The 26449-nt window shown below is 61.2% G+C and overlaps 1 protein-coding gene and 1 long non-coding RNA gene across 4 annotated transcripts; one reads left to right on the forward strand and one right to left on the reverse strand.

Moving 5' to 3' along the window:
• The first annotated feature begins 79 nt into the window (after positions 1-79).
• On the forward strand, positions 80-4484 carry LOC140844890 (uncharacterized). Its single transcript, XR_012123410.1, has 3 exons — positions 80-298; positions 1169-1335; positions 4347-4484. It is a non-coding gene; the product is annotated as an uncharacterized lncRNA (long non-coding RNA).
• ESPNL (espin like) lies at positions 2792-26399 on the reverse strand. Of its 3 annotated transcripts, XM_017644109.3 has the most exons (9): positions 25234-26399; positions 23821-24011; positions 21926-22112; positions 20285-20467; positions 14892-15023; positions 8638-8749; positions 7586-7689; positions 6530-6718; positions 2792-5866 (listed from the first exon to the last, which is right to left on the reverse strand). In XM_017644109.3, the coding sequence occupies exons 1-9, from the start codon at positions 25525-25527 to the stop codon at positions 4304-4306; spliced, it is 2955 nt and encodes a 984-aa protein (XP_017499598.3). In that variant the 5' UTR covers positions 25528-26399; the 3' UTR covers positions 2792-4303. The 3 variants fall into 3 exon arrangements, with proteins under 3 accessions (XP_017499598.3, XP_017499599.3, XP_036865528.2); XM_017644110.3 differs by lacking the exons at positions 14892-15023; positions 20285-20467; positions 21926-22112; positions 23821-24011; positions 25234-26399 and adding an exon at positions 14333-14881; XM_037009633.2 differs by lacking the exons at positions 8638-8749; positions 14892-15023; positions 20285-20467; ... (1 more) ...; positions 23821-24011; positions 25234-26399 and adding an exon at positions 7992-8557.
• Positions 26400-26449: the final 50 nt, after the last annotated feature.

The following is a 26449-nucleotide window of genomic DNA, read 5'->3' on the forward strand; positions in this document are numbered from 1 at the left end:
ACCCTCCATCTGGAACCCAGGGAGGACAGCATTCCAGGGCATTCCAGGGCAGCCCAGGCAGGGCGTGGCCCCTCCCCGTGGCACCAGGCAGACTGGGGTGGGGTGCAGCCCGCCCCTCCTGTCTCTTCATGGGCCAGAGGCGGGTGGGCAGTGGGCCTGTGCTGGGGCCTCAGGAGGGCACGCAGGGGCTCCAGCTCTGGGCTCCACATACGTTGGCTTATCCGTGGTTACTGATGACCCATGGGACCTGCTGTTCTGTCAAGCAGGAACAGTGACTGGAGTGAGAAAGTGCCATTCGGTCAGCAGGGCTTTCAAAACATGGGCCCGTGGTGGCGGGGAAGTCCTTGGTGGTTAGGGGGTGCCCAGAGAGGTGAGGAGGCCTCTGCGAGTGCCCCACCAGCTTGGTGATGGGGACAGGGAACCCTGAGGCTCCAACACCCCCATTGTGGCCTTGGCCTCCGGCTGCCCTGGTGTCTTCATTAGTTGTAGAGCCAAAGGCGGCTAAGAAATGGGGACTTCTAAAAATAAGGCAGCAGCCGGCCTCTCCTTCAGCTCCAGGTTCCAGGCGGTTCCAGGGGGCTCCCTCCTCTCTGGGTCTCAGCTCTGGGCTTGGGGTGCTGAGGGGAGGTCACTTGCATTTCTCTTGCCAATGGTCGGAGCAAAGCTTCCCAGCCAAGGGCCTGCAGATCCACAGGAGAGAAGCCCGCAGCCTGGGGTGGCCAGGTGGGCGCCTCCACCTGTCGGCCCCTCCCTCGTTTACCTACCCGGGCCTTGCAAATCATCTAGGTGTGCTGTGACGCAGGAGGGCCTCGGCGGCCGGCTCTGAGGGAGGCCCTAGGGACTGGCCCCAGGGTGACAACCCTTGCTTCTGGCAAAGCTAGGCCAGTCCCTGCTGTCCTCATGTGTGCAGCTGAGGACATGGTCTATACGAGTTACTGCCATGACTGATGAGTTAATTCCTGGGCTACAAGGTGCTTCCCTGCCTGGCTCACCTGCCTGATTCCCCCACACCCACCCTGCACAGCCCCTCCCTCCGCCTTGGGCATCAGTCCCATGTTGGTGAAGAGACCCTTGAGAGTGTCCCCGGCTCCCACTGTGTCCAGGACCGTCCAGGGGAGGGCGCTGGAGGCGGAACAGAGACAACGGACTTGCCTCCCTTTGCTGGCAGAACGTGAAGAGTCAATGTGCCCCTGGCTCAGGCTAGAGGAAGAGGACAGGGGATTCCGATGGCAGGCCACTGTCACCGGGAGCTGCCCGCATGGGCACAGCGCTGTGTGCCAAGAATGGAGGCCTTGCCTGGATGTGGGGATAGGAGCCCAGCACCTCGAATGACAGGTCAGTTTGGGACACTCAATACCAGGGGCTCAAAACAGATCCTCATCGTCAGACTGCTACTGAGCAGAGCGGTCGTTAAAAATACGCTGTTTGGTTGTTGTTTTTTGTTGTTATGATAAAAATAACACATACTTGTTGTGGAACATTTGGGAAGCACAGAAAAATATAAAGCAGAAAATTTAGCCCGTACAGAGGCCATGCCTGTGAACACTCCCTGTGTCTTACCGGTCTCCACGCTGGAAGGGCTGCTGGCTGTTTTGGGTCCTGTTTTATTACTTGATACTTACAGCGGCAGCATTTCTTACGTGATTTGTCTTTGAAAATGTGATTTCACATTTCCCCATGATGGGGATGTCACAGTTTAAGAAGCTGGAAATGACATCAGTCCCTTCTATTAATGGACATTCGGTTGTGTGCTGTTGGACTATGATAACTGACACGGTGTCCCCTCTGCAATGCAGAGGGTGGCATCACCACAGCAAGGTGTGTGCCCGCCTTCCAGCTCCACACATGGCCGCTGGTGGTCCAGCTCGGGGCAGTGGGGCGTGGAGGTAAGGCTGCCCTGACTCCCAGCCCGGCAGCTCCATGCGGGCTGGCCCGGCACAACTGGGCTCCCCCACCTCATCTCTTATCTCTGGGGTCTGTTTTGGGCACAGGGTGCCATCTAGTCATATTTCCATTTCCCTGTCACCAGAACTCACTGATGCTCCCAGTGACGTAACTGGTGGAACAGTTTTAAAAATACACTGTTTCTAAAAATCCCTGTTTCCCCAGGGACCCGCTGTGGCCCTTGATCTCAGGGCAGCTTCCTGGTGGAGTGTCTCCGCTTTCTCTGTGCTGGCCTGTTTCAGTGGGTGACCATATTTAGGGTCAAAACCACCTTGTTTGATGGATGATGGCTCTGTAATTATGATATGTTTTCTGTTGTCTCCCTCCCTCCTCATGTGTCACCTGCACGGCAGTGTGGTTCCAAGGGCTTGGCAACAGAGGGGGCAGGGGACGGGGGCGAGCATGGACATCAGAGCCCCCAACACCTTCCAACACACTCCTCCCGAGGGCTCCCCACTGCCAGCCTGTGACCAGCCCTCGCCCAGTTTCACTGGTCATGTTTGGGGGCAAAGAGCTGGGGCCTCGCTGACCAGGCAACAGCGTGTGAGATGCTCACAGGTGCCCAGAGTCAGCATCCTGCTCTTTAGAACCTGCTCCTTGAAACACAGGCTGGTGGCGCTGGCGTCCCAGGCAGAGACCCGTCTCATACAGGACCTCAGCCCACCCCACCGTGACCCTGGGATCGGGCAGGTCGGCACCGCACCCCATTTTGCCACTGAGGAGGCGGGGGCTCTGTGGGGCTGAGGATGCTGCTGCAGGTGTTTCGGTGGAGCTGAGATGAGGACTCGGGTCCCCACTGAGGGCTGGGACCCTCTCTGGGGTGGCAAGCACCACAGCAGAAGCCAGCCAGGAATGGGAGCCTTTATTTAGCAAACTCACACCCAGCTCGGAGGGTCTGGAGCCCGGGCCACGCCTCCTCCTTCCCTGTCCTGGCCGCCCCACTCCCTGACTCGTCCACTTCCTCTCCCCGAGAGTGCCCCCACCGTGGGACCCCAAGTCAGCCGGCTGGGAGGGCTCTGTGTTTCACGCAACAACTCGCCGGCGCTCTCCAAGCTCTGCAGTGGGGTGGGGACACTGCGGGGGACCCTGTCCCAAGGGGGGCCGGGCTGCAGGGAGGCAGCAGCCAGGGGAAGGTTCCTGAAACCCCCACCACCCAGCCTGTTGAGGCAGTCGCCTGGCCACAGGGCTCTCTCCCTAAAGGACTCTGGGGGAGCCCTTGTCGGCCCCACAGGTGTGGGCTGGTGGGTCATTCTCCTGGCTGCCAGGGATGTACCCGGGGACGAGTCACATCCCATGGCCAGACGTGCGGGGCTTTGTCCAGCGACTGTTACGCCCTGCGGCCTTGGAGGCCCTCTGAGGGCACGTCCACCTTTCCTTTGTCCCTCGTGGAGAAGGGTGGGGGTGCCAACCGGGGGACCACGGGGAGTGGCTGTGTCTCATCGCCTCCCAGCTGTGTGTCCCCTCCAGGCCTGCCGCTCACCTCTGAGGGCGGGCATCGGTGCCCCTGCTCAGAGCCCTTCAGCCTCTGCTTCTCTTGAAGAAGTTCCTGATGTCCCGGCTCTCAAGGGCCGCAGGGGGTGCCCTGCCGCTGCCTTGGGCTGTGCGCCTGGGAGGGCCTGGTCAGCTGGAGACAGGAGCCCCCCAGGGAGCCTGCCTTTTGGAGCCCAGAGCCTCTGAAGCGTGCTGGGGGGATGCTGGCGTGGCTGGCAGCGGAGCTCATCAGTTGGCGGGTGGCTGAGTGCGGCCGGCACACGCGTCGGGGGGGGGCCGTCTCCTGGCTTGAGAATCGGGGAGGGCAGTTCAGTCCAAGGGAAGGCCTCCGGCCCACGGAGTCCCATTCTTTCCGTGTCCCCCAGCTCTTCTCCCATTCAGATGGGAAAGAGGCCTGGCCCGGTGAGAGGGCGTGGCCCAAGGTCACCGGGAAAGCCGAGCCAGGACCATGGAGGGCAGATGGAGGCTCTGGGCGTGGCCAGGGTCACCAGCACGGGAGGCACTGAGGGACAGGCCACGCAGGCCACTAGAAGGAGGGCCCACGGGACATAGCCCTGGTATCCAGGTGCCCAGGGATGAACCGGCAGAAGATCTGGGGCTGGGACCACAAGTCTTCTAACTTCAGAGATGATCAGGAGACAGAGGGCTTCTTGGGTTCAGCGGTGAGAAGGGTTTCTGAAGCCAAGCCCCTCAGCTGAGGGGGAACCTCCGCCGCAGGGCAGAGCTGGGGGGTGGCAACTAGCACGTGAGTATTGGCTGGCCTGGCTTTGGGGCTCACCTGGCCACCAGGTGGGTGAAAAAGGAAACGGAGAGAAAAACAGAACCACCCTGCAAAACCCCGCTCAGGGAGGCAGGCCGCCAGCCCGTCTCACTCTCCACAGCTGAACATTTCGGCCTCTTTCTCCTTCCAGAACGTGAAGCTCCGGTCGATGTAGCCACAGATGTCCTCGCTGTTGAAGCTGCCCCGCCGGGAGCTGGACCCCAGCCGCAGTGCTGCAGGCTCAGGGCCGACGCTGGGGACGGCAACGTGGGGCAAGGGCTGGAGGCGAGTCAGGCCTGACGTGCAGCTGGGCTCTGTACCCCAGGCGGGACTATGACCGGAGCTGAAGAATTGGGCTTTGATGTCTTCGAAACCATCGGTCCAGGCACGGCGGCCAGTGGCCACCTCGTCGGTCACGGCCTTGTGGAAGGCACGCGCCGCCTCCCAGCCATGGGCACCCAGGTGCTCGAAGACCTCGAAGCAGAGCAGGTGGCGCATGGTGCGCTCCTCGGGGGGCAGGTCGCACTCCAGGAGCTGGAAGTAGCCCAGCATGAAGAGGTCCAGCGTGAGGCTGCTGTAGGGCACGGGTGCCCCATCCACATGGGGCAGGAACTGCTCTGGGGACAGCAGCCCCCGGGGCCGCCTGCTCAGCCTGCGCAGCTGCTGGGCCGGCACATGCTCCATGATGGCCTTCCAGTTGCCCAGCAGGTGGGTGATGACGCTCCGCTGTCGCCACAGGTGGCCGAGCCGGGGGCCCTCGCTGGGTGGCAGGGAGGGCAGTGGAGGACCGCTGGCCACCTCCTGTGCCGGTGGCCCAGTGCCACGGGCCTCCAGGGTCCTGTAGGCTGCTGTCTTGAGGGCTGGTGCGTAGGCCGACTTCTTCCAGTGGCTGAGGAACAGCATGATGATGCGCTCCTTGCGCCCGCTGGCCAGGGCAGGGCAGGGCATGGCACCCACCTCGGACGGGACCCCCTCGCAGCTGAAGCCGGAGTCGCCAGGCCCAGGCTCCCGTCCAATCAGGCTGTGGGGCTGCGCAGGTGCCGGCCAGCAGGGTCCTGGGCATTGCTCGTGCTGGGCCCCCGCCTCACCGGGGCCTGGGTTTGTGCTGCAGGACAGGCCTGGAGCTGACTCGAAGTTGCCACGTAACCTCCGCACGGACACCCCACACCGCTGGATCTCACACTGGGCAGTGGTCCGTGGGGACCTGGCTGGGGTCTCCCTGCAGAGCTCCTGGTGGGGCAGGGCAGCTGGCTTCTCCTGGCCCTGCACCAGCCCGTCCATGCCCTTCAGCAGCAGGGACATGCTGCGGACCAGCCAGGCCACGTGGCTGCACCAGAAGGGCAGGGGCTGCCCAGTGGGCATGGCCCCCTCGGCTGCTAGGGTCAGGGCCTCCTCACCCTGCAGCTGGGGTGCCTGGGGAGGGAAGCGGCTGTTGACAATGACGCTGACCGGTGGTGCAGGCAGCTGGGCCTGCAGCTTGGCTGCTGGCCTGTCCGGCTGGCTCTCGTACTCCAGGCAGCGGTGTCGCAGCTGCAGGTCAGCAATCTGCTGCTCCAGGTGTGCCAGGTCATCCTCAGTCAGCAGCTCCCCAAAGGGGCCCAGGATGGCCTGGTGGGTCTGTGAGTACCGCCAGGCCGCCTGCACTGTGGGGCCCAAGCTCCCACCGCTGTCCTGGGTACAGGGAGGGCAGGTCAGTGGGGCCGAGGCCCACACTGCGTCCCAGCAGGGAGAGGGCGTGTTCCCGCTTGATACAAGCTCTCCGTGGTGGCCTGGCCTCAGGAGCCCCCAGGGACGCCAGCCCAGCCCCTGGGCACGAGCAGGCATTGGCCTGGGCTTAGAGAATAAATGTAAATGCAGTGGCTGGCCAGTCCCAGTCCTGAGGCTCAGAGCAGCCGCCCTCCGAGCAGATCACCCCTCCAACCCCACGCAGCCACGGCAGTTGCCCAGACCTGCTGCAACATAAGCCCACGGAGAACAGGGCTGGTGCCCTCACTGCCAGGGCAGGGCTTGGCAGGTAGGCTGGGACACAAATTGTCGGATAAAAGAGCAGGTGGGAATCGCACCTCTAACGTGGGTGAGGTGCACTGCTTGCAGCCCTCTGAGCTGGCTTGGCTTCACTGGCAGAAGAGGAAGGTGAGGCCACAGAGGGGCAGGCAGCGGGCTACCGGGGTCTCGAGACTCGAGGTGTGGGCTCAGGGCCCCCACCATCCATGTCCGCCTGCCCCCCTCTCTGCCCTCTACCACCTGGTCCCACCCTGCCCCTCATGGGCCATTCTCTTCACAGGTCACACGCCTCCTGGTCACTCCCCGCACCGCCCTCCCTTCGGGCCTCACCTGGGCCTCAGGCACTGTGTCTGTGCCCAGGCGTGCCTGCAACTTCCGCACCATCACCTGCCGCTTCCACTCGGGGATGGGCTGGCCGCTCTCGTCCCATGTGGGCACCAGCCTGTCCAGGTCTGAGGGCGGCCCGTCCAGGTGCAGCATGGCCAGGCCATCTGAGTGCCCCTCTGCTGACTCCGGCCCCTGTGCGGATGCAGACTGGTCACTCAGGCCCCGAGGGGACCCTGCCTGGGATCAGAGGGGAGGAGGGGCAGGCCAGGGAGTAGGGGAGACCACAGACAGCAGCCCCAGCTTCCTGAGTGTGAGCCTGTGGGGGCAGGGACCCCCTGTGTGAGAGGGGGAATCTCTGGCTTAGAGAGGCAACCAGAGATTCCTTTTACTCTGTGTGGCTGAGAAGAGATGGCCAGAGTTGCCACGTGGAACGGGCAAACTCCTTGGGGGAACAGGCAAAGCCCGGTGGCCAGTCCTGGACTGCGGGACTTGTCAGAGCCTTTAATGTGCTATGTACACTGCAACTCCCCAAGAGGGGCAGCGCTTGCAGCATTTCCCAAACTCGTGCCGAACATCTTAGTGACTGTAAGTTCCCAGGACTATCTCAAGGAAAGGGCAGGCTGGGTTTGTAAGGGATGTGCCCAGAAAGAGGAGAAACAGGAGCAGGTCCCGGGCCGGACGGGAGCCTTCAAGGAGGAGGGCAGCAGGTCCAGGCCTACCCTCCCCGGGAACACCTGCTGGTCTGTATGCAGCAGTGCCTGAGAGGGGCACAAAGCATCCCTGGGTTCAGAGGTCAAGGTGAGGTGCTCCTTGGGATCTGAGAAGAGCCCACTTGTATGTTGGGGCGATAAGCTGATTATGGCCCTGACATTCCCATCTCATGGGATACCAGGGGCACCCTCCAGAGTGAGCCAGTCACCCCAGGTGCTGGTCTGGCATCTCCCTGCAAGGGCGGGCCTGGCTGCCCCAGAAGTGACCTGGCCAGGCCCACGTAGGAGGGCACGGTGAGAGGCCATCTGGGGGACCGTGGGAGACAGGGCTGTGGAGGAGGGGGCGCACCGTGGGGACGGCCATGGCACTGGCGGCGGCCCTCGGAAGGACGTCGCAGGTCATCTGCTCCCCGGGAAGAGGTCGGCTGGGCTGGGCTGGACTGAGGCATGCTGCTGCTGGCCGAGGGGAGCTGGAGTCAGAGAGGCTGCCAGAGAGGGCCGCGCGGGGAGGGGAGACCCTGGGCCTGGGCAGAACCGGCCTTCCTGGGGGACCACTGGACTCAGGGCCACAGACCCACCAGCCTCCCAGAGTGCCCTGGGGTCTGGGCACACTCCCGGGGCCCACCCCAAGCCTGGCTGGCTGCAGAGCCTGCACATACCCCTCATCCCATCCCAGGGCAGCCTGGAAGGGGCAAGGAAGGGCACGGGACCCAGGGCCGCGCCATCAGCCCACCCCTCCCTCGGCTCACGCGCACCGCAGGGCCACTCCCGGGCGAGTCTGCACCTCACACACGGTCCTGTGTGGGACCAGGTACCCACAAGCCATCCGTGAAGCAGGCCCACCCTCATCCATGTGGGGCCTGCTGACAGTATTAATGCTCTTCCCTTTCACTTCGATAAGTGCTGGTGACAGTCCCCTAGCGGGTAGTGACCTGCAGGTTGAGGACCATCCCCCGTCCCTGCGAGCCAAGGATGCCTGACCAGCTGGAGTCTCAGACCACAGCAGCAGGCTCGGAAGGGGCCTGGGCATCCTGCCTGGGCTTCGATTCACTTCCAGATGAGCTGAGGCCTGAGAGGACGAGGCCGCCCACCATGGCTGGGGAGACCCTGGGGCTCAGAGCTCGCTGGGGGCCGGAGCCTGGGCAGGAGGCGTGTAGCTGGGATTGCAAGTGCCCTTTACGGAGAACACGGATCCTCACTTTAAAGCAACAGAAACAATGAAGGAAACCAGGAAGAAGCCGGAGGCTTGGGTGACGGGAGGGCCGACCCCACGCCTGTCCTGACGTCCCGTGTGCCAGCGGCCTGGAGTGAGCTGCTCTCACTCCCGAAGGGCCTCAGAGCCAGCAGCGCCTGCTCCAGCCCCCGCGCCCAGGCCAGTCCCCTCTGGACACCTGTACTCACGGGTGGGGCTCCTGGGACATGGGTCACCTCTCCTTGCCTCCAGGGAGGGCCTCACAGCGGACAGTGGGGGAGGTGGAAACGGTGGGGGCGGGGGCGTCATCAGAAGCAGCACCTGGAGGTGGACAGGCCCGATCAGGAGAAGGCCCCGGCAGGCCCTGATTTGGGCTGCCGGCACTGCCAGGTTGGGGTGGGGGCACGCAGAGGGCTAGCCCTCGCCTGGTCTCCCTGGGGGGCTGTGCATTTCGGAACAGGGCTTGGAGAAGGTTAAGTGTGCAGGAGGGAAGAGTAATACCCCTCAAGGTTCTGTCCCCCATGTTTCTCCACTCGCTCCCCGCCTGCTGACCGGAGCGCCCCAATTACCCCCGTGTACTCTCTGAGCGCCATCAGTCGCTGTACCACACCACACCACCACCACTGGGTGAATCCCCATCTCAAGGCCTTGCTGGAGACACCTTAACAGCTCCGGGCGCTGGGTTAGGGCCCAGTGTTAGCTTGGGGTCACCTCTTTCCAGCCTTACAAGGGATGCGCACACACACCCGTCTGCACACGCATACACACACACACATGCACACACGCGCCCTCCCTGATGGCCCCTGGCTTCTGTGCTGAAACAAACGGTCTGGAACCGCCACATCTCTGGGAGGAGAGCCCCAGCCTCTGGGCCCAGGGAAAACCACCGTGAACTCGGAACCCTTCTCAGCCCCAGGAGCAGAGGCCCGTTGGCTATGGCCACACCTCGAAGTGGTGGCACTATGCCCAGGACCCATCATGTAGTGTCCAGGCCACCATCCCCAGGGCCACCTGGAAACAGAGACAACCAAGACTGTCCCCAGAAACCTGGTGTTGGGGAAATCCATGCCTGGACTACAGGGTCACCCTAGTCTCATCTCCACACCCTGCTCCAGGGCTTGGCCACCTTCAGCTGCTGACACATGGACAGCCAGAAAGAGCCCTTGACCTAGAGCTGTCCCCCGAGCTCAGCCCTGCTCAGACTTTTGCATTTGACCAACGGGAGCCAAGACCCCTGTTCTGGCCGGTTCCTGGGCTCACGAGCCGGGCCAGGCGGGAGACACGAGGTATGCAGACCACCGTGGCACCACGGGTGTGGCCAGCACCAGGGCTGTGCTTGGCTCCGTGCCTGCAGGGCCCTCCTCAGGCAGTAGAGAAATGTCCTCCCAGGACCCCGGAGCTGGGCTTGCTGCTGGTTCAAAGCTGAAAGCTGAAGGCAGGCTTCCCCCTGCCTCCCAGACGGCAGATGCCTGGGCTCCAGGCTGCCCAGCTTGTGTACCAGCCAGTAGGGTGTCAGGCTTCACTCCCTCTGAGCACCCCACCCTGGCCATCAACCTAAGCTCCTCACGCTGCCCTCCCCTCCAGTGGGCACCGGAGGCCATAGTGCCCCCGCAGTGGTGCTGGAGGTAGCCTGAGCAGGACAAGCACCTGCCAGCCCTGTGTGGATGTCGGCCGGGAGCTGGGGCCAGCCAGGAGTGCGGGGCCCAGTGCTGCAGCTTGGTTAAATGCTCTGCTTCTGTCTTGAGATTCTTAATCATTTTGAACAGAAAGCCTGAATTTTCATTTTGCTCTGGGCCCTGTGCGTGATGTAGCTGGTCCTGCTGGGCAGACCCTTGGCCACTCTGTGTCCCCTGCTCATCAGTAAGGGGGGCCTAGTCCAGGGGGTGCAGACCTGAGGGTGGGTCTGGGGGTTCCCTCAGGGGAGCCCTGGGTCTGTACCCACCAGCTCAGGCCCTCAGTGGGACTCCCACCCGGGATCCCAGCCCACTGTGGTCACTGGAAACGAGCAGAGCCTGGACCCCATCTGCCTGGCGCCATGCCCGTCACACGTCACTCCTTCCAGGAATCCGGGCTGAGGACCCAGGAGCCCAGGCACCTGGCAGATGAGGGAGCAGCCACTGGCCCTCCCAGCCTGGAGGACGCAAGGTGGCAGGGGCCGGGTGGGGAGCGGAGGGAGCTGTGTCCGTCCCGCCCGTCAGGGCTGTCTGCCACCCCTGGAAGCCAGGAGACGCATTAATATTGAAGGCCCAGGTGTCGGGTGGCCAGGCGGGCTTGGGGTCCCTCACCTCAGCAACTTAACCCTCCCAGAGCAGGGGCCACAGAGGTGGGGGGGACCTGAGATCCTTGGGTCATGTGAGAGGGAGAGACCACCCAGAGGAATCCCCCAGAACAATACCTTCACCCCCAGTACAGCCCCCAGGGCACAGAGAGGGCAAGGGGCTTTTCCAGGACCCCACAGGTGGGATGTGGCAGAGTTGGGGCCAGAATCTTACGTGAGACCCCAGTCCTTGCTCCTGCTGGGATGGGAAGCCCCTCAAATCACTGCTCCTCTGGTTCAGGGACACCAGCAGTGGGAGAAGGGGCAGGTGGGTGGGCCTCGGGCAGGGAGGCCCAGGGGAGGTTGCCTCTCGGTCCTTCCAAGGACGCAGGGCCCTGGCTGCTCCTTACCTGGCGCTCCTCAGGGCTGCATCTGCACAGAGGGGTCCAGAGGGACGAGCAAGCTGCTCACCACTCACTCTGAACCAGGGGTTCCCCAGGGGCTCCTGTGTGCACAGCAGCCGTCTCGGCCCAAATCACGTCACCCTGGGACCTGGGGGCACGGGGACCCAACAAAACATGATATGCTCGCTCTCTGCTGAGTGTGTCCTCCCAGGGGATTGGTGTCTTATTTTATTCCAGGGCCACAAGGCAGGCATAGGCTGGCTTGCAAGCTTTAAGCAGGGCCCAGTTGGACCAGGCATGACTAGAGAAGCTGGCACTGATGGTCTGATGGACAGACGGGGGCTGAGCCCCGCTGGGCCCCTGCCCAGCCATGATGGTGTCCCCCTGCGCCCTGCCCCTGCCTGGGAGCCCTCAGCCCCTCCCCTGGCTGAATCTGCTCTCAGGGGTGAGGGGCAAGAACTGCCTTCCCCCCAGAGTGCAGGGCTCAGCTGGGGTGACAGCAGCCCCTTCATGTAGGGATCTGGGGCGCAGGCGAACGGACTTTGGTCCCAGTACAGCCGGGGGAACCTCCTGCAACCCTCCTGGGCCCTGGGGCTGAGTCCTACCCCACCTCTCACCTGGGAGAAGCCCCAGAAGTCAGGAAGAATGCAGCCCTTGCTGGGAAGCTGGGCCTGGCGCAGTGGGACTCAGGCCTCAACACAGTTGTTGCCATGGTGTCACAATCGTTCTGAATTGTACCCAGGACAGGGGTTGACTGCAGCCCCTCCCAGGGGATGGGAACATCCTGGTCCCTGAGTCCCACATAAGGCCCCAGACACTACCTGAATCTACAAACACCCGAAGGAGAGGCAGGTATCAGCTCCCAACCTGTGTGGGGTCCCGACAGTTGGGCAGGTGCTGTCCCCAAACTGGGCAGTTGCCCCAACGCCGGTGGTCAGCAGGCCTTGGGCTGGCACCCTTCCCGTGGCCTGCAGTCTCTCTTCCTGTATTTTTGGTGAGATTTGAGCAGAGCTGCTCCTGCCATGCATTATGCATCAAAGACAGGCAGGGCTGAGCTGGGTTACAGGACGGTAATGCCATCCGGGGTCAAGAAAATCGTGACCCACAGATGAGCGCCGGACACCAGTCACCATGGCTGAGATTCAGTTACTGGCTACATGGAGGAGGCAGTGGCCCAGGGACTCTCCTGCCCTGCCTGAGCCTCCGTCTCTTCATCTGTGAACAGGAGTCCTAGAGCCCTTCTGGGCCTGCAGGGGCTTAGCGCCTGCTGTGTGCCCAGTGCGTGTCTCCTTTACACTCAGCAGAGCTATTCAATCCCATTTTAAAGATGAGAAAACTGACATGCTGAGAGCCTGCCAGTGCTACCTGGCCAGGAAGGGCCACTCCCACCATGGTGGGCATAAGCACAGGGTGGAGGCAGTGGGGCAGCCCAACCCTGTGGCTGACTCCAAGCGGCTCGGCCTTCCCCGGCTTACAGGACTACACCCGTCACACTGGGCTGCTCTCCCTGACTGTGGCTGCCTGACCAGGACTCACTCAAGCCTGGCCCCACAGCCAGGAACCCAGCTGCTGGGTCCACTGCCTGGGGTGAGGTGCAGGGACCCCTCTAGGTCCTACCCAATTCAGAGGTGCCTAACCCCTCACCGTGCAGAGGGGTGCCTGTGGCCAGGGTGTGGAAAGACCTGGCCAGGTCGAGGTGGGGTGGTCGAGGCAGGACCTGGCCTTCCTGTGCCGCGTGCAGGGCCCATGCTGGGCAGTGGATAAACAAGTCCAAAGACCTGCCTACGAAGGCGGCCCCTCCCTCAGGACAGCTCTCACCACTAGTGGCCCAGCGTCCTTCCCAGGCTGCCTCTCTTGGCACCCACGCCTCCCTGGGGACAGATGCAGGCTGCCATGTCTGGGGAAACTGACGGCTTTCATCACCTCAGGAGCCCGACACGGGAACAGGGCAGTGCAGATGGCCTCTGGATATTGCATTTCTATCAATATGCATTAGGCCTTCCCCAGCTCAGTAGCTGACAGCTGACAGCCTGTCCCCTGCAACAGGGAGGCAGGTGTCCTGGGGGCAGAGGACACATGTCCAGCCAACAGTGGGAGACTGGCGCCCCCCGCTGTCGTGGGTGCTCCGTGAGGGAGAAGACGGGCTGCGGTCCGAACCCTGAGTCCCAAACGGGCTCTGGAAGCTCCAACAAGCCTTGAAAATCAAGGATGTGTGGGTGGGCTGGGCACTGCTGGCTGCGGGGCAGGGTGGGGGGCCACCCAGACAGCCCAGACTGGTTTGGGGGATCCTGAGTGAAGGGGATGCTACCTTAAATCCTGTGGGGGCACAAAGGAGACAGCCAGGACAGGAAGGAACCCCAGGAAACCTGAGATCTGCCAGCTCCCTGCAGCCCTGGGGGTGTCAGGAGAGCACCCAGAAGCCCTGTGGCCCCAAGAGAGCTGGGCAGGCGGAGTGGCCGGTTGGGGGGCCGGCAGGTGAGTGTGGGGAGAGAGGGTCGGGGACACAGCCTCTGCTTGCACCGCGGGCCAGGGGCCCCTGCCTAAGGCCAGGCAGGACCTGGTCCCTGGCCGCAGAGCAGCCGCCCACCCACCGGCTCCCCCCAGCTGCCAGGCCGGCCCAGAGACCACGCTAGGGCTGGAGGCACGCAGGTGGCTGGGGCATTCCTGGCCTGTGGACTGTGGCGCTCCATCCACTGCACCAGGAACCCACTGAGTTCCGCCAACCTCTCAATCCCAAGCCAGAAAGACAACCTTTTACCAAAATAACCAATCGAACATTTAGTAAATAAGCAATTTAGTAAATGAATTACTTCCAGCAGTAACGGTAGCTGTCATTTCTGAAACCCTGACACTGGGATAAACCAGCGCACTGAGTGCCCAAGTGGCAGGCCTGGGCAAGGGTTTCGGGTGGTGGTGACGGGGGTCTCAGTGGGTGGGGAGGGCTGCCCACAGGCCCAGGGCCAGGGAGGCTGCAGCTCCGCCTTGGTTGGTCCTGGACACCCCCAAGGGAGGAGGAGGTGCAGCAGCCCCGTGGTGCCAGCCCGCCCACAGGCACATCACTGTGGGCCTTAGGGTTCACGCCTGAAAATGGGGCCAGGTGACCCCAGGGACCCCGTCAAAGGGGCGGCCACTAAAGATAACTGGGACAAATGCTGTGGAGGTTGGGCCTGATTTGTCACAGTAACTCCTTGCCCTGGAAGGGGGTGGGCGGGAGGCCCAGGGGCAGCCTGGCCCCACACTGACCAAGCTGCTGATTTCTGGGCACCCGTCTGTCCGTCCACCTGCCCGTCCGTCCAGTTGCTCAGTGCTGTCTGCTCCGCTGTTCACTCAGCACTCTGGGTGCGGCCTGCATGTGCTGGGGGCCGGGGCCAGCAGGACAGGGGAGGTTCCTGTCCTCACAGATGGGAACATGGTGTGGAGAGGGGCGAGGCCGGGCAAGGTCCACGCCAAGGGCAGGGCCTAGAACCTGCTGCCTCTGGAATGCCTCAGGGCTGGCCCGGCTCACCAGGGTCACCTCACCAAGGACACAGGCCCTGCTCCCACCTCCAGGGCCCCGGGCCCAGGGCCAACACCCGCCAGTGGGAGCCCCCAGCCACAAGGCCAGGCCTGGCCCCAGACGTGGCCCTGGCCCCAGCCACGGCCCGGCTCCAGAGCCTGGCCTCTGGCCTACGGCGCTGGCTCCGTCACAGCCAGGCCCTTTCTCCTGCAGACATAGTGCACACAGGGAGCTAACTGGACCATCAGGGTAGCGGGCGGCCCTGTCCCCACGGCCCCCCAGGTGGACGGGGACCATGAGGCTTACCGGCCGGGATGTCTCCCGAAGATACTGAGCGCAGTCCTGGTGTCCATGGTACTCTGCCAGGTCGGCTGCGGTGTAACCATCTTCATCCCGCAGGGAGGGGTCCGCGTGGTGGGAGACCAGGGTCTGGCAACACTACGGGGGGGGGGGTGCATGTGTGATTGTGGGGGCACGCGTCATGCCCAGGTGCTTACTCCCAGCCCACCTCACAGGTGGGAAACTGAGACAGAGGACCTTGCCCAGAATCCTGCCACCATTCGCTGCAGGATGGAATCCCTGAGTGCCACCAAGAGCCACCCTGTCCTGGCAGCATGGCACCAAGCCCCCTGGGCCCCAGCATCCACTGTCCTGGACGGCACCTGAGGCCCCTGTGGCTCCGCTGCTAAGTAGGCAGTATGGCCAGGATCTGGGCTGGGCAACTTGACCTGATCTTGCCCTGGTAGCCCAGGCCCTGGGCTTTAAACACAGAACTGGTTTCCATTTTTACAGCAACTCTCCTCGGGGGCCGTGTGTTGTTTTCACACGGAGAAACTGGGCGCAGAATGGGGACCCAATTTCTGCTGGGATTTGTGAGCTGCAGGTGCGTAGGTACGATGCCTGAGACTGGAGTCTGGAAACCTGAGGTGGCTGGGCCAGAGGCAAAATCAGGTGGGCAGGCGGACCCCGTCGGGGGCAGAGAGCCGGGGGGCTCGGGTGGGTCCTCTCCCCGATCTGCTCCCCAAGGGCTACATGAAAAATGGACCAACACAGAAGTCACCTTCCTAACGCATCGGGAGGTAACACGGTGACAAAATGCCATCTTCCCTCAATGTGCGCGCGGGGCCATTCCTGGAGAGTCCTTTGTACTGGAACTATGAAGACACACTAGGCTGTGTGCACATGTACACTTGGAGTTAGGTTCTAACCTAGACAATTATACATGCTTGAGGTGGGTTCAAGGCTCAGCTCATCATCAACAGGCTCTCTAGTCACAGGCACGCCTGAGCCACAGGGGAGCTGTGTGGGGCAGGAGACCGGCCGCCCCGGTGCGAGGCTGCCCGGGAACAGCAGGTCACCGAGTGTCCGCTGTACCGCGGTGTACCCCCATCACTGTGACAACCAGAACAGCACCCACATTTCCAAAGCCAGGGCACTGCCGCATGGAGAACCACACTCCCATCCACACCCACGCAGGTTCCCGTCCGCGGCCGCACCCTAAGAAGTGCACAGTAACTGTCTGTTGGATGAGTGAGTATCTGAATGAAGGAAAGCGTGGACGTGAGTGGCTGAACATTAAAGGCGCTGCCGAATTAACTGCAGCTTTCCCAGGCCTCTTTCAGGCATGGAGGCTTGATGGCAGCCATCATTGCACTCGGAATGCCTTTTTAGGAACTCTTAAAATACTCAGTAAATGTCCTTTCTTGAATAAGCAGCGATTTTAAGTTAGGTAGAGAACTACCACCAGTCATAACCACTTATCTGGACCTTGAGGAAACTGGTTTACGCCTGTCTTCTGCCATTTCCTTTGCAATCTCATTGTTAAAGCCCAATCACACGCACCCCATCTTCTGGCGACTTCCCTCGGTGTGCCCCCCTCCAAAGGCAACGAAGCCATAGTCTCCTCTCGAGATCCCAGGGCAGCTACCGGAGGCCTCTGTACACAGTGTCAAAACTAGTCACAGGCTGCAGGGCTCCCACTGGGGCCTCCTGCCGCCGCCAGCCCCAGCTGCCACTCTGTCCCAGCCACCTGACCGCTCCTGGCCCTCCCTCCGGAAACTCTGCACCTTCCCACGTCCAAATCCCTGCTTTAAGGATCACCATCTCTGTGAATTCCTTCTAGATCAGCTCAGCTAATGCTATTCACATAGATACTTCTTGGAAGTGCCTGTATTAGAATCACCTGGGAGTTTTAAAAAGCCCTGATATGCAGGTGCCACTGAAGACGGATCAAGCTGGAATTCTGGAGGGGTCGGGCCTGGGCATGAGAATATTTTAAAACTGCCGGAAGATTCCCAGTGTGCAGACAAGTTTGAGAACCACTTTGCCAGAACTGTGCACTACACCCAAAACTCTAAATAAAATATAATGAAAACTAAATATGAAGAGATAATACAGTGGACCCTTAAACAACATAGGTTTAAACTGCATGGGTCCACTTATATGCAGATTTTTTTCAATAAGTACATTACAAAATTTTATGAAGATTTGTAACAATTTGAAAAGATATTTTTTCTAGCTTACTCTATTGTAAGGATACAGTATATAATACACATAACATACAAAATATGTGCTAGTTGACTGCTTATGTTATTAGGCTTCCAGTCAACAGTAGGCTATTTGTGATTAAGTGATGAAGTTTTTGGGGAGTCAAAAGGTATACTTGGATTTTCGACTGCACAGGGGGTCAGTGTCCCTAATGCCTACATTGTTCAAGGGTCAACTGTATACTGTGACCAAGTTGAATTTACTCCGGGAATGCAAGGTTGGTTTAACTTTTCAAAAAGTAATTAGAGTAGAAAGCAAGGCTTTGAAGAGCTATTTGTACAACCATTACACTGCAGCACTATTCACAACAGCCAAGAGGTGGAAGCGGCCAGGTGCCCATTGTGAATAAATAATGATAATGTGGTGCATCCATACAAAGGAATACTCTTCAGCCTTAAAAAAAAGGGAAATCCTGCTACAACATGGGTGAAACTTGAGCATATTATGCTAAATGAAGTAAGCCACTCACAAAAAAGATAATATTGTATGATTCCAACTATATGCTGTCCCTCAAGTGCTCAAACTCATAGAAACAGAAAGTAGAAAGTAGCTGCCAGGGCTGGGGGAGATGGTGCAGGGAGGTGTTAAATGGGTGAGTGTCTGTTTTGCAAGGTGGAGTAGCTCAGGGCATGATGGTGGCGGTGGCCTCAGAGCGGTGCGCATAAAGGCATGGCTGCATGTGCGCTTAGAAATGGCTGACATGGTCTTTACTTCAGTTAAAAAAACAAGTGTATTTCACACCATTCAAGAATAAAGACTGTGATACAGTGAAACAAAAACCATAAGGAACTGTCACTGTCACTTTTTGGAGGCCGGTAGGGCACCAGCTTATTATTGTGGAGCTTTGTTCTTAAAAAGGGGGGGAAACTGTCACAGCCAAGGGGGGTCTAAGGAAGTGATGTGTCATCTGTAGGGGTTTCGGGACAGAAAAAGGGCAACAGTGAAAACTGAGGAAATCTGAATCAAGTGCGGACCTTGGTCAGTAATACTGTATAAATTTTGTTCATTAACTGTGACAAATGTACATGCTAACAATGTAAGTTGCTAGCAAGAGTGGGAAATGGATGAGTTTATGAAACTGTCTGTACTAGCATCTCAATGCCTCTATAAATCTAAAACTATTCTAAAATAAGAATTTATTTTAAAATAAGAGGAACCATCAAGCACTATCCTATCTTTCCTGGATGAAGTATATTTCTGGTGCTGTTAATGGATTAAAAGATTCAACAGACAAATGAATGACATGTGGACCTTGCTTAGATCTGACTACAGCGTAACCGGGGAAATGGGTGTGAGGCAGATATTAGCTGCTATAAAGAAATGGTTGTGGATTATTTTTAGGTGTTACAAGGATTTGAGGTTGTGATAAAAGAAAAGATGTCCTCATTTCTTGGAGGTGTCACTGCATACAGATAAATAAAGGCTGATTTGCTCTTAAACCCCAGAGTGAGGCTGAGGGGGTGCTGGGGAAGGTGAAGGCTGAGCCGGGTCAATGAGGCACAGCTTGCGGGCTTAGGATTCCCATGATAGAACGGCTGGAAGGGAGCGCAGTTCTCAGCTTTGAGGCTGGACTTGTTTCACGTTCATTGAAGGGATGGCTCACCCTGTTTAACTTCTCCGGTTCCTGTAGAATACTTCCATTGAAAAGGGGTTGTACCACTTCAAAAAAATTAGTTTGTAAACCACTGCTCAGGGCCACCTTCCCCATCATGGAGCCCCCGAGCCTCCTGCACCAGCTCGGCTCAGGCCCTTCCTGGGCCCCGGAACCCCGGATCCTTGCACCTGCTTCTCAGATTCTTTTTTAACGTAGCAGGACAAAATGAGGGGTGTCTGCAGGCCTTCCTCACCTCTCAGGCCTGCCGAGGGGTGCGCTGGCCCGGCCTCTGCTCCCCCTCCCCCTCTCCAGGCAGGCGGGGGATGAAGCAGAGGGAGGGTGCCGGGGGAGGGTGGCAGGGCTGAGTGGGGGGCTCGGGACTCCAGAGGGAATTCCCAGCAGTGCTGCGAGCTGGGACAGGGCCTTCTCTGCCTCCTTCCCCGAGTGCCCCCCGAGGACGCTTGCTGGCTGTGCCGTGTCTATGTGGCTGGAACTGTGAGACTGGGCCACGGAGCCCTGGGAACAGCTATCCAGAAACACAGACCCCTTGAAACCAAACAGGTAGCCCCCTTTTAGAGAAGCCTCCCAGACTTCTCATTAACAAACCAAAGAGAAGCCCGACCCCAAGGCCCTCAGGGTCTCAGTCCCTCAGTGGCCCGCTGATGAGCCCTGGCAGTTAGGCTTCAGGAAAGCGGAGTCGTGATGACACAGGAAAGCGAACTCAATTAGCATAAAAGAACGCAGGACCCTTGTTCCCCCTCAAAAAGTGCAGATTAACTCCTAACACGTGTACTCTTGAGCTGCATTTTCAGCAACTCACACCCCATCATGTGGACCATCTGCTGGCCTCACGGAGGCCACGGACAGTTGGAACTAGAAGACTGAGGGCTAAGACTCCTGAAATAATCTTGGTACCTCGCCACCAACCCATCAGAATTGTGAGCTGATTGCGCACCCCGTAACCCTCACCCATAATTTTGCCCTTAAAAGCCCTTGCTGTACCCCTCTGGGAGTTTGGGAATTTGAACACTGGGGCCCTGTCCCCTTACCAGTGCCCTGTAGTAGATGCACCCATTTTCTTGGCTTAGGAGGGTGTCAGCATTTGGCCTACTGTGTGTTGGGCCAATGCCCCAAGTTTGGCTGCATTTGGGGGCACCCTGGCGTGGTCAGTGCACCTCGGGAAGGCCTCCTCTGGGCTAGCCTTGCCTGCGGGAGGAGCAGTTCTGGCGGCTCCACGCTGTGCAGGCCCAGCCCTGGGGGCTGCGGGAATGGCCCGGGTGGGAGCACAGGGGGGAAGGGGGACAACCTCTGCATTGTGTGTGCAAATGGCTCCAGTGCAGGTGAGGGTGGGTCCATTCTCAACGCTGGGCTTTAAGTATCTAAACTCCACCCTGCCCATTCTGGGTCTCTGGATGTCGCTTCCCTGGGGCTGGCCCATGTGAGCCCCCAGGATTTATCTGGATAACAGCAAAGGGGCTGACATCACGCCCCTGGCATGGCTCTGCTGGCCCTTAGAGGCCCTGAGGCCCCCGCGCCGCCTCCCACCGCGCCGCCGTACCTCCATCCACCCACTCTCCGCTGCGTCATGCAGGGGGCTCCCGCCCCGGGAGTCTCTCACGATGGGGGCGCCCAGCAGCAGCAGTCGCTCTAGAATGGGCATGTGGCCGCCTCGAGCTGCGAAGTGGAGGGCGGTGGCCCCTTCCTGATCCCTCACAGTCAGGCTGATGTCAGTGAAGGTGACCTGGGGAGGAGAAGGTGGGGAGACGGGCCAGCTGAGGCTGCACGGGGTGACCCCTCCCAGGGAGCTTAGCGCCAAAGCGGGAGGTGACCTTCCGACCATCCCGGGGAGCCCTGCAGGCTGTCACACTGGGCGTCACCCAGTGCAGTGGGAGGGGATGAACTCAGTGGTTTTACTGGGAGACCCACAGGCCCTGAATCTGCCCCAGACCATATTTTAAACCAAACAGCCCCAAGAGCTGGCTCCACAGGTCAAATGAGAAACTGCCCTGGCTGGGGCAGCAGACACGTTTGCCAGCGAAGGACGGCGTGCAGCAAGGGAGGGCGAGGACCTCCCCACCAGGACTCGTGCCCTGCCCTCCGCCCTGCGCAAAGCCGCGGCACAGCTGGGAGGCCGGCCCTGCTGCAGCCTCTACTCCGGGCGCCGGACGGAGCCTGGTTGCCCTATGGCTGGGGCCCTATCCTGCTGGCCTTCACACGAGTGACTTACGGCTTGTCCCTGCTCTCGGGCCCCTTTCTGTGGGCACACACTGCTGCGGGCAGTGGGGACAGCCACGCGAGCGTCTGCCAGTGAGACCTAAGGGGCTTGTTTGGAGAATCCTGCTCCTTATAGAAGGGGCTGGTGGGCGTGGCGTCACCCCTTCTCCCCCTCTTGCTGCCTTGAATGTGGTCTCCGTTCACCATGAGGGACAGGCCAGGCCAGCAGCAGAGATGCGGCCCTATGAACGAGCCAGGCCCTCCTCCAGGAACGTGGCTGGACTTCGCCCTTGCCAGCCACCCCCTGCCTGGGCCTCCCTCTGCTCATCCTCAGGGAGGCCTCCCTGTGCTGAGACTCGGTCAGTCTCTGTCACAGGCCCTCGGGGCTCCTGCAGACCCCACCTGGTCTGGGTTTTGTGGTGAAGGCAGGAGATCCCATCCCATCCTGGAAGGGGCACCCCCAACCTGGACCCCTCTGTGTGCTGGGGTCCCAGGGTCTCCTTCCAGGAAGGTCTAAATGACCCTGCCTGGGGCCAGAAAGGAAGAGGGGCGGGTGCTGGCCCAAGGCTCTGAGGCAGCAGAGCGGGAACAAGTGGCCAAGCGACCAGAGCCAGCGCTGCTGGTGCCAGGCACTGGTGACCTGGCAGGACTCCTGGGGGGGGGGGGCAGGGGACCCTCTGGAGGGACTGCAGCCACATCCCCACAGTCCTGCAGGGCTCTGGCATCCAGTCCACAGCCATGGCGGGTTGCGCTGGGGGCTCTGGGCTGCACCCCCAGGCCCAGCCTGGGCCTGGCAAGCACGGTGCTCAGAGAGACTGGTGGGCCCATCTGATCCCCCAGCAACCCTGCAGGTCTCCCTGTTCTGCAGGCAAACTGAGACCCGGGTAGAGTCATCACCTGTGGCTCAGAAGTGGCTCTGGGGTTTAGGCAGGAGCAGGTGTCAGCCTTCCTGGACCTCCCTGTCCCCACCTAGGCATCCCCTTACCAGCCAGACGACGAGCGAGTAGTGGCCGCGGGCGGCAGCGGCATGCAGCACACTCATGCCATCCAGGGCACGCAGGTGCACGTCAGCACTGCGGTCTTTCACCAGGTACTGGGCCAGGTGCAGGTGGCCCTCCTGGCAGGCCAGGTAGAGAGGGGAGGCACCACTGTGTGTCTGCTGGTTCACCGTGCTGTGAGGGAAGATGGGGTTCAGAGGGTGCTTGGTGGGGTCCTGGGGGGCCAGGGTTACTCCAGCCAAACCTCAGATGGAGTGCATGGGCAGCTGCACATGGCCGATCTGCTGTGCCTGCCCCCTTGCCGGCTGAGGGGTCCACCCAGTCACCTGTAGGGCTGCACAGGTGGCCCAAGGGCACAGGGTCAGGGGCACCGGGGTCCTGACTGCTGGACTCCAGCCCCACTCACTCCCCATTGAGCTGTCAGGGGTATTTCTTAGGGGTGAAAAGCCCAGTGGGGCCTGCACTGGGCAGGTCGGTGGACGCCAGAGTGCAGGGCCTGCTCTGTAAAAAGAGGCTCTGTGAGCAGGACACTGGCCCATGAGTGCCCAGGCCTGGCATCAGAATCCCAGGCCCCAGTGTGGACAGACTGAAGCAGGGCCCTGGGAGCCCCGGCACCTGCCCTACCTCCGAGTCGCTGCAGGGCCAGGCACCCTTGGTCCCCAGGGAAATGCTGCAGGGAGGGGTGGTCCCCTACCCAAGGTCCCTGCCCATGGCCTTCTACATCCCCTGGTCATGCAGACTTCACTCTGGCTTCTGTGGTTTGTGCCGGGTGGGAACATGGGCCCAGGGGCATGACGGCTTCTGGTTTATGTGCGTGCACGTGCGTGTGTGTGTGTGCGTGTGTGTGTGTGTGTGTGTGTGTGTGTGTGTGTGTGTGTGGATGTAAAATCTCCCAGTTTTTTCAAATGGCAGAAAGCACTTCAAAAACTGCCGACCTAAGAGATACTCTATGGCCAAACCCACAACATCTGCAGAAGTGAGTACCAAAGGCCACCGCTGAGCGCTCACGATGGCAAGACCAGGAATGACATTACTCCACAGGTGAGCTGTCAGGCTTTGTTGGGAACAAACTTGGGGCAGCTGGGACAGCTGTCCATCCATTCAACAAACATCCATCCATCCACACCCCGGGAGAAGATGCGTGGCTACAGGCAGGCGGGCTCTGGGAAGAAGGGCAGGTCAGGTGTCACGTGGACACCAAGGCCCGTCCTAGCCAGGACAGCAGCCCCGGGGACAGACAGTGGGAAGGCCATGTGCATGGTTCTCCTGGACAGCCCACTGCTGTACCCTTGGTATCCGCTGTGTGAGGCAAGGGCTGTGGGGTGCCCACAGTGGGAAGGGAGTCCCAGCCCGGCCCTGCCCCTCCATCCTCAGCCATCCAGCAACTCCCGGGCCTGGGCACAGGGCCACCAGACAAGGAGACCAGCTTCCCCAAAGGGGTTCCCAGTGTAGGGGACGGACAGTGTAGAGAATTCAGGCCCACCTAATGGGGCTGCAGCTTCCCCAAGACCACTACAAAGCCCCTGCTCTCCTCAGATGACTTGAGGGTGCCCACCTTTGAAGCTGGGGAAATTTCGGCCCTGAAGCCCCCCCAGGCAAGAGCTGGGGGCTTTCTCTTTGGGCTGTGTTAGCAGCTTCAGGCTGTTCTCACTGCCCCTCCACACAGTGAGGGCGCTCTTCCTGTGCCTGCCCCGGCTCCTGGCCTGCCACCCACCCTGCCTCTCTGGGCCGTGTGCTTGCCCTCTCTGCCCCGTCACAGGGTGCCTGCCCAGTATGGCCCACCTCAAAGGCTGACGGGCCATCCTCCCCTGCCCCCTAGATGCGGCCTCCCCAGGGGCCAGCGCCCCCAGACTGCCTGAGAGGTGGCACCCTGGTTCCTCACCTGCTGTGGGCAGCCACCAGGAGCTTCAGACAGGTCAGGTCCCCGCTGACCGCGGCATGGTGCAGGGGCAAGGCCCCCTCCAGCGTCTCCAGCGTGGCCGCGTGGCCCTCTTGGAGTAGCCACTGCACCAGCTCGGGGTGTCCAAAGCGGGCGGCCAGGTGCAGCGGGGAGACACCCGAGGCGTCTTGGTCCTGCAGAGGCACAGACAGGGCGGTGAGCCAGAGGCAGGTCCTGGGCCCACCTGTGCCAGCAGCCCAGCCACACTGCCACAGAGTGGGAGCTTGCCGTTCCTGCTCTCTCTGTTGCACAGCACAGGGGAGGCCCTCTCTGCTGGCTGAGCCAGGCAGCCTGCTTTAGGTGAGAGGCAGGTTAGCACGCAAGTCCAGGATTCTGAACCCAAACCGGTGATCCCGCCACGTACCGGGCCCACACCTCCCGGGCACAGTCGTGGCCCCTCCTGCTCTCTGCTCAGTCAGAAAGGCCTCCACCGGCCCAGCCACGGACACGCCAGCTTGGCGGCCTGCTGCAGGTCTGCGACTCTGCCTCCAGCCTCTGCCCCCCACCTGCACAGGGTGCCCACCTGCCAGCTGAGAGTCCTCGGGTGGGGAGCACTCTCACATGGGCGTCCGGAGCCGGGCATTCCCCAGGGACAGAAATGGGCACCACGCCTGCCCGGGCCTGGGTCTGGGAAGAGCCCGTGGGGATGGCAGTGTGGTGCCTGTTGCAGTTGCTGGTTGTGCCGGGTGAGTATTCCCGCCCCCGCGACCTGGCACGTCCTACCAGCGCCTGCCCAGCTGTGACTCAGGGAGCGTGTCCTTATGCCCAGTGAGAGCTTGCTCACTGTCCTCCCAAGGTCCTTCAGTGGCACAGAGGGGCACCGGGCAGGCAGGAGAAGGGAGAGGGCAGGCCCAGTGACGCCACCAACAGGACATCACTGTGCGCTGGACACCTTCCCTTTACCATCAAGGCCCTGGTCCCACTGCCCTGCAGCAGGCCCGCAGTCACCGGAGCTGCAGCCCGCAGCCCCTGAGCCTGATGCCTGCTGTGCGCCTCCACAGACCCTCTTCCAGACCCCTGGGGAAATGGGCCTGCGCTTCAGGCTGGACGGGCTTGCTGGCAAGGCCAGGCGCTCCTGGGGTGGGGCGCAGGGAAAGGGCCTGCGGGCTCTGCGGTGCTGTAGAAGGCAGCCTTGGCACGCAAGGGCTGTGTGTTGGTTTTGGTTTTGGGGTGGGGCGGGCGTGCTGCAGAGACCAACATCCCCAGCTGTGCGTGGGGTGTGCATGACGGTCCCTGAAACAGAGCCCAGGGACAAGGACCACAGACCTGGCTCATGGCTCCTGCCTCCCTCGGTCCACACGGACACTGGACTGCTGGCCTGTCCCCAGCCCCCATTCGGCTGCAGTTCCCGCTCACCTGCAGACCGCAGCCCCCATCACGCACCAGCCAGCGGAGCTCGGCCAGGCTGCCTGTGGCGGCGGCATCATGCACTGGTGTGGCCCCGTTGCGGGCCTGCTGGTTGCCGGGTAGCTTGGCCTGCTGCACCAGGAACTTGACACAGGCCAGGTGGCCGGCCCGGGTGGCATGGTGCACCAGGCCAGCCCCCAGGGCATCGGTAATGCCCGGTCCCAGGACACCAGCCTCCAGCAGCTGCTCCAAGGTGGCCAGGTCCCCCTTCTTGGCGGCTTTGAGCGCCCGCTGCTCCTCCATCGTCCAGCCCCGGCCACCTGGCCAGCTTTCTGTGGCTCACGCACAGGCCCAGGCTTCCTGTTTCAGGCATAGATGCAGCTCACGGCTCCGGTTACCCGGTAAGCAGCGTACAGGGCAGATGGGAGGTGGCAGGGGTGGGGGGGCCATAGGCCTCAGGCTGGTCTCAAAACCCTGCCCAAGCCATTCCCGCAGTGCCCAGGGTTGCAGCGGGCAGAGGGCACAAGGGAAGGGCCTGCCCCAGCTTCAGGTCAGGGGTGGGCACTAGCCAGAGGACACTTCCCTGTGGCTGGACCACGGCTCTTTTTCCAGGGCTCTTTTTCCTGCAGAACGAGGGCTGAGGAAATGGGCAGAGCACCTTGGCCCGGGATAGACTTCCCGCATCCAGTGGTGTTAGGATGGTCACCAACGTCCTTTCAAGAACACGGTCAGCTCCTGAACACCTGCTTTCTGGTCTGGCCCTTGGGGAGGCACTGTGGAGACTCTGGCCAGGGGGGGCAGCGCCGGCCACAGCAGGGCCCTTGCTGGGGAGCTGCCTGCCAGGCGTGCTGGCATCTACCATCTGACATCTTCACCCACCAGGGGCCCAGGGCCCACTCATGCCTGGGAAATAAATCCAGGCTGGATCCTGGCCCCCGGCTGCCCCAGGCCTTGGCGGCTCCATAAGCCTCCCAGGAGGGGTGGCTCCACAGGGCCAGTGGAGCATGGGGACGTGACCCTGTTCTGGACGGCGTCTGGGAGGCCTGAGGGTCTCCAGGCCCCACCTCAGCTCACCTCCAAGCACAGTGCCTGAGTCGCGGAGCTGCCATGCATCTTTACCCAGATTGTTCTCTTCGGTGGGGCTGGACCCCGGCTAGCTCAGGCACACGGGCGTCCCAGGCTGGACACCAGCATGGCACAGTATGCAGCCACTCCCCGGCTGGCT

The sequence above is a fragment of the Manis javanica genome, chromosome 12, assembly GCF_040802235.1.
Source record: "Manis javanica isolate MJ-LG chromosome 12, MJ_LKY, whole genome shotgun sequence".
Lineage (NCBI taxonomy): Eukaryota > Metazoa > Chordata > Mammalia > Pholidota > Manidae > Manis > Manis javanica.

Excerpts from the sequence above, each read along its gene's own strand:
- ESPNL (XM_017644109.3), bottom strand. The coding sequence starts at position 25,527 with ATGGAGGAGCAGCGGGCGCTCAAAGCCGCCAAGAAGGGGGACCTGGCC. Across the intron at positions 20,468-21,925 it reads ACTCGCTCGTCGTCTGGCTG|GTCACCTTCACTGACATCAG; the intron begins GTAAGGGGATGC and ends TCTCCTCCCCAG. Across the intron at positions 5,867-6,529 it reads ACACAGTGCCTGAGGCCCAG|GACAGCGGTGGGAGCTTGGG; the intron begins GTGAGGCCCGAA and ends CCCTGTACCCAG.